Source organism: Dermacentor variabilis, chromosome 3 (genome assembly GCF_050947875.1).
Source record: "Dermacentor variabilis isolate Ectoservices chromosome 3, ASM5094787v1, whole genome shotgun sequence".
In the NCBI taxonomy this organism is placed as follows: Eukaryota; Metazoa; Arthropoda; class Arachnida; order Ixodida; family Ixodidae; genus Dermacentor; species Dermacentor variabilis.
The window spans coordinates 17,334,985-17,340,984 of NC_134570.1; the positions used below are offsets into that span (position 1 = coordinate 17,334,985).

At 42.5% G+C, this 6,000-nt stretch overlaps 1 protein-coding gene across 3 annotated transcripts in view; it reads left to right on the forward strand.

The window, feature by feature from the left end:
- Positions 1–2,627, forward strand: part of LOC142575201 (scoloptoxin SSD14-like) — a 108,109-nt gene extending 105,482 nt beyond the window's left edge. For all 3 annotated transcript variants that reach the window (XM_075684334.1, XM_075684335.1, XM_075684333.1), the window contains exon 11: positions 2,214–2,627. In XM_075684334.1, coding sequence (XP_075540449.1) covers positions 2,214–2,357 — 144 coding nt within the window. In that variant the 3' untranslated portion in view covers positions 2,358–2,627. The remainder of the gene's footprint in view (positions 1–2,213) is intronic.
- Positions 2,628–6,000: the final 3,373 nt, after the last annotated feature.

Here is a 6,000-nt window from a genome sequence, read left to right on the forward strand (position 1 = left end):
AGGATCTTTTTATTAAAATAAGTTACTGTGCCAATATACTTGCTTCACACTTATGCACACTGGAGTGCTTTTGTATTGAGCAATTATATAACAATGACTGCCAGTAACCATGAGTATAGAGGATACAGTTGCTTCTCTCTAACCCTTAGGCATGGGCCCTACTACACACGAAATGTCTAGGAATGTCTTCTCATATTTTCTGCATTTTTGCTATAAACACAGACTTCAATAGCCAATTAAGCAACATGCTGTGAGCTAGACCTGGTTTCTGTCACCTGTGCAATTGTCTAAGTGTTACAAAGCTCTACCAGCTCTTACTAATAGTGTGTTAGTATTGCAAAGAAATTAACATCTGTGAGATCTGTTCACCATGGTACTGTGGAATGCTTCAAAACTGCATTGACCTTGTCCTCATATGCCAACACACTGGTGGCACATGCCTAGTCATGTTCACATTATGTACCTTAAGACACCAATGTATAAGAGCTCAGCATGAGTGCAGCACTTCTACTACAGTAAACCCTCCTTATAATCAATCCAGCTGTACAATTAAGGACCAGGTTTTATTATAAACTGGTAATCCGTTAAAATCGCAGGTGCTCTAAAACAGCCATGATAATGTAGGAAATGCAGTCTAGCAGCTGGATGGCTCGTAAAATTTAGTATATGAGGAACAAAGCCACTACTTGATTGTGCCAACGTTATAGCCAACAATTTTGGTGCAAAGAATCATGTAAGGAACATCCGATAAGCATTTCGTCCAGGTGCCAGTAGCCAGTCTCTTAATGTACCCATAGGAACACCCCTAGGAACATGCTCTTAATGTTCTTGCACCTCTCACAAGGCCCTCTTTGGCAACACTGCACCTTACTCGGTTTTGAAGCAAGTGAAGAATGGTTTGTAGCTCAGGTCGGGAGTATTTCATAAGGTTTTTTGTCCATCACAATGTCTTGTCTTGACATGATGAAATTCTTTTACTTCTACTAAGGGATACGAGGCAGTGGGTGCGGCATGCACATATTTAATTGATAAAGGAAAAATCCTGCTGACACGTATGAACAGCTGCCTTGTTTGGTTATTGCATGATACACATAGTCCTTAAGAGCTGCCACCACACAGAAAAGTTGAATTCTCCACGCCCATTGCTCTTTTGTGTCAGTGTAGATTCAGAGCGTCACCATCTGCTTTGCTCAAGCGGTCCCGTGTAGATGTTCTACTTTGCACTTCAGTGCAACGGCAAAAAGATTCACATTAAAGGTACTCAAGAGCAATGCTGAATCATTTTATACCATTGAGGTATTCTTTCAAAGCTCTTAATCTTACTTGTTAGGCAGGAGGCTATTTCACACTCATGACCATGTGTATGGTGCTATTTGGCCATATCTGGCCCTTGCACCATAAAAACCCTATAGTACATCATTTTGCACCAGAACCTCCAGATGGGCACATAAGTGTTCCATCATGCACTTTAATTTAGTGGAAGTGGGACTCTTTTTTTAGCACAGAAAAGGTTCTTGAAACTCGACCCGCCATGGTTGCTCAGTGGCTATGGTGTTAGGCTGCTGAGCACAAGGTCGCGGGATCGAATCCCGGCCACGGCGGCCGCATTTCGATGGGGGCGAAATGCAAAAACACCCGTGTACTTAGATTTAGGTGCACGTTAAAGAACCCCAGGTGGTCCAAATTTCCGGAGTCCTCCACTACGGCGTGCCTCATAATCGGAAAGTGGTTTTGGCACATAAAACCCCGTAATTAATTAATTTAATTCTTGAAACTCTCTGTGATGTGTCTTTGGTTCTTTTAAAATGCAATGTAGTCCTTTTTTACCACTAAACAATTAATTAGATATCTGTATAGGCTGGTAAAAATCCACAGTGGTATGTGACCCGATGTAGAAAACTAAGGGCAGCATCGCCAGCCATATTTCATTTTCACTTCTTCTCTGGCTTACCGAACCTCCTCTTATAGTAAGAGTGGCAACAAGAATAAAATGACAGCTGAATAAAAACAATTTCATTTTATTGATAGCATGTTTGCTTTCAATGGTCAAGCAATTGGTCTGGAACTTAAAGTTCTTACGAAAACAGCAATAATCTGACTGGAACTTATAAAATAATGGGGTCTAGACAAACACATTAATTCACCATAATTTATTTGACGCATTCATTGCAGTTTTGCCTTGTCGGTCTAATCATTTGATATTTTTTTTGCAGATCATCCTGGACAAACTGCAAGAATTTGGACACAAGGTCAGGCCAGAAGTGGAGGAGTCGGCATTCCAGGGCATTACACAATCAGATGGTGGTGTCCTTGCCAATGTGGACTTTAGAAAAGGCGGCAGTATAGCTGGTTACTGATCAAATTTGCATGAAGCCCACCACCTGGCCAGTGGCACAGCAGGGAGACCAAGGAGTTCGCTCCTACTCACCTATAGGTTGTACTGTTTTCTTCAGCGAACCATTCCTGAATTTCATATTCAGTGCTCCACTCACTACCATCTTTTTTAAAGCACCTTTAAAAGGCACACGGCAGCTGAGCCTCACAGATTTTATGTGTATTTAAGATTGTATTTGCCTTTTGAATGTATACTGTGAAAGAAGAAAGTAAATTATTTTTTCAGCCACTCAGTGGTGTTTTGTTCAGCTTCTTTTCTCAAAGCAGTGTTTCGAAACAGGCCTCTTGGCACATCTCTTTTGTTCATTCTGATCTGCAGGCACATTACTCTAAACTTGTGGGGAAGCGACTTGCTAACACCCGACTAGGATGTGCCTGAATTCCCTGAGAAGTTCGTCATTTGGCATTTTCACAGCTTAAGAGAGGTAAAAATGAGCACGAGGGTTACCAGAAGATGTTTATGCATGAATGGAAAATGGAAGTAGAAAGCAAGGTTTTGCTGAAGAGGCCTTTTATAACTACATAGCATATTAAATATGGATTCTACACATTTTTTTGAAACAAAAGTTATTAAAACATGCGCAGTGCGATAGCGTACAAAACGAGGCTCCACTAAAGCATCCTGTTGGCACAGACCATATTGCATTGTCATATTGTGCTAATGTGAAAACGGACAAAAAGGAAAGTAATTTCAGAGCAAAATAGAAGTGAGGCATGCAGACAGGACACAAGAGTAGAGAAGTGGACAACACGAACGCCGTGTTGTCCTCGCATAGACCGGCACGTGTACCCGATTGACACGTGGTGTTACCATTCCTGAGCATGCGCAGATGAGTTTTGTCTTCTTTCTTTTTTCGCCTCAGTGCTCCCTTAAGTTGATAGTACTCTCATGTAGGCCGGCACGTGTACCCGATTGACACATGGTGGTACCATTCCTGAGCATGCGCAGATGAGTTTTGTGTCTTCTTTTTTCGCCTCAGTGCTCCCTTCAGTTGATAGTACGGCGTTCGTGTTGTCCACTTCTCTACTCTTGTGTCCTGTCTGCACGCCTCACTTCTATTTTGCATAATGAATCCTTACCAACTAGCTCAGCTTTCTTTCATTCTAATTTCAGAGCATGTTGATTAACCCTGTGTTTCTCTAGTATGTAATATATGAGTGTAAACAAAATTTTCTCTTTCCAGGATTTTCCGGTAATTTCTAAATGACATGAAAAAAGCGTCGGGTTATCTGGTATATTTTATTTTCGTTAAGGATAATCTCGTACACATTTGCGTACATCAAGAACCTCTAATTACTTCATGTGCTCCATAAGGGACAGACGGAGAAGCTCTTTACTGAGAACTGTAGCATAGCGAGGCACTCTGTACTTCTTTTAAACTGGTTCATCACTTGCATGTTGGTAACTTACAGCTGGGCTTCTGTCCTGGGACAGTTTCACAGACTTGTGAGCTATGCGACTGTAAACAAAAGGATCGGGTACGTCTGATGCTTTATTTGATACTGCATTAGTGGATACTCCACTTAGCTCATTGTGCCCTCATGATCCCAATAGCCACCTTCAAGTCATGTTCTACAAGCTCTGCTTGCATCTCTGACCTTTCTGCAGTGCATCATTGATGCAGGTTGTAGTTATATTCTAGTTGAGGAGTGGAGTTTGGCGCGCCATATTATTAAAGTGTAGATCCTTCTAGTGGAAACATATATAGATGTTGGTTTATTCAGTAGGCTACAGAAAACAGCTACTGCGATATTACCTCAAAAGGCAGCATAAAAGCACCCCTGGACATTACTCTCTGTTCGCTATTATGTTTCATAGCTACAAGAAGTTGGCTGCAGGTGATTGTGAAAGCCTGTGGGCCTAACGTGCATACGCGCTCGCACATGCACGCGCACCTGCATCCTACCTTTAAAAATCGCCTATAGCAGATAGAACAATTCAAGTGCTTGCGCTGAATAACTTTAAGATGCTGACATTACTTGCATGAGAAATCGAAATGTGTAATCGAATAAACAATTTCAATAATTAATCTTTTAACTAATTATGCCATGGCACTAATTGCAATTTACAAATTGTTGAAGCATGCTGCATTTAGGCCACGAAAGAGGAAGAACCAAGGGGATGAAGGAAGGGAGGATGGTGAGGGAAGTTGGAATGAAATGGTGGGATACAATTGTCAGTATTAAGCTATGTGTTTTGTTTGGTTGTGTTTGTAAGGAACGCTACATGATTTGGTGCAGCCACCAGGATGTGGGTTACATTCTTCGTCAACTGGACCTTGTTGTAGTGCATTATCTCCACTGGCTACTAAGTGCAATATCAGCCATCAACATGTCTTTCACACCATGTCGGCTTCTCTGGCCTCATCGACACAGTGCTCACGGAAGCGTCCACATGCCGTGAGGAACTTTTGCAGACGGATCAAAGTGAACCGGCAGCTATTGACAGAAGAGCTTGTTGTGGGCACCCAGGCACCATGGTTCTCCCACAGAGGATATGTCAGCGGAGAAGGTGATCCACGTTTTGCAAGTTTTTGAAGTGTGACAGCAACAGATGATGCAACAATGTCAGCTTATGGCCACATGAAATGAGTCCCTGAGGAAAGGAAAACGAGCGCCAGATATGGTTGAACCTGATGTTTCTTTAAGGAGGCTCCGAAGATCTGCAACATTGGTTATGGTATTACGAGTATGCTTCTGACAATAACAGGTAGCTATCCGATGAAGCGAAAGTACAGGACATGTGATGTTACCTTTACCTTGGTGTTGCTGCCAGAAAATGGTACAATCTGCAGATCCTGAATCAGAAGCCAACATATCAGGAAAAGTGGAAACACTGCTTTCTGGTGGTGGTCTAATGCAGTCCATTGGAGAGTTGGTGCTACCCTTCAGACACACAAAGCTCCCTACTCGAGTACTGCCTTGAGAAGCGTCATCTATTGTGCATGGCAGAGCCTAAACTCTCATCATTCAGTTATAGCTTTGGTAACGTTGGGACTCTCTGCCAGTATTCAAAATCAGGTCGAGCTGAAAGCCTCAGATACAAGAGATGAGCGTATGTGGTGTCTGAAAAATTAGCCACTGGAACCAGCACAGGAAAGTCATCCTTGCAGAGAAGAATTTCTCCTCAACAGCAATGAGATTGAGCTTGTGAAATCTGTCGCATATACGATCAGATTTATGGGGAGCCTTAAGAACAATTTTTTGAAGTCCTTGAATTGCTGCTAAAATTGTCCTGGTAGTATTCTACGCATTCCAATTGACTGCGAACAACACGCAGAACTGAGCAAAGACGACTGGGCTCTAATGACTCCCATGAAACGACATACTTGGCATCTCCGAGCCTACTTCCCGTCCCTATCGAGATTGACAGGGTTGAGATGATTGCATGCGTGGACAGTGGAACGTCTGTGTCCATCATCAACCAGAAAAGAATAGACAGCTGTCATATCCACAATGGGAGGACCCCACGTGTCCAATGTTACGACGGGGCCGTAATTTCCCACAGTGAGTGGGCGTCTGTCGTGATTGAATTTCTAGGATGTTGCGTAAAGAGTGACATATGTTGGCAATACCCAACATCACCTATGACTTCCTTTTATCTCA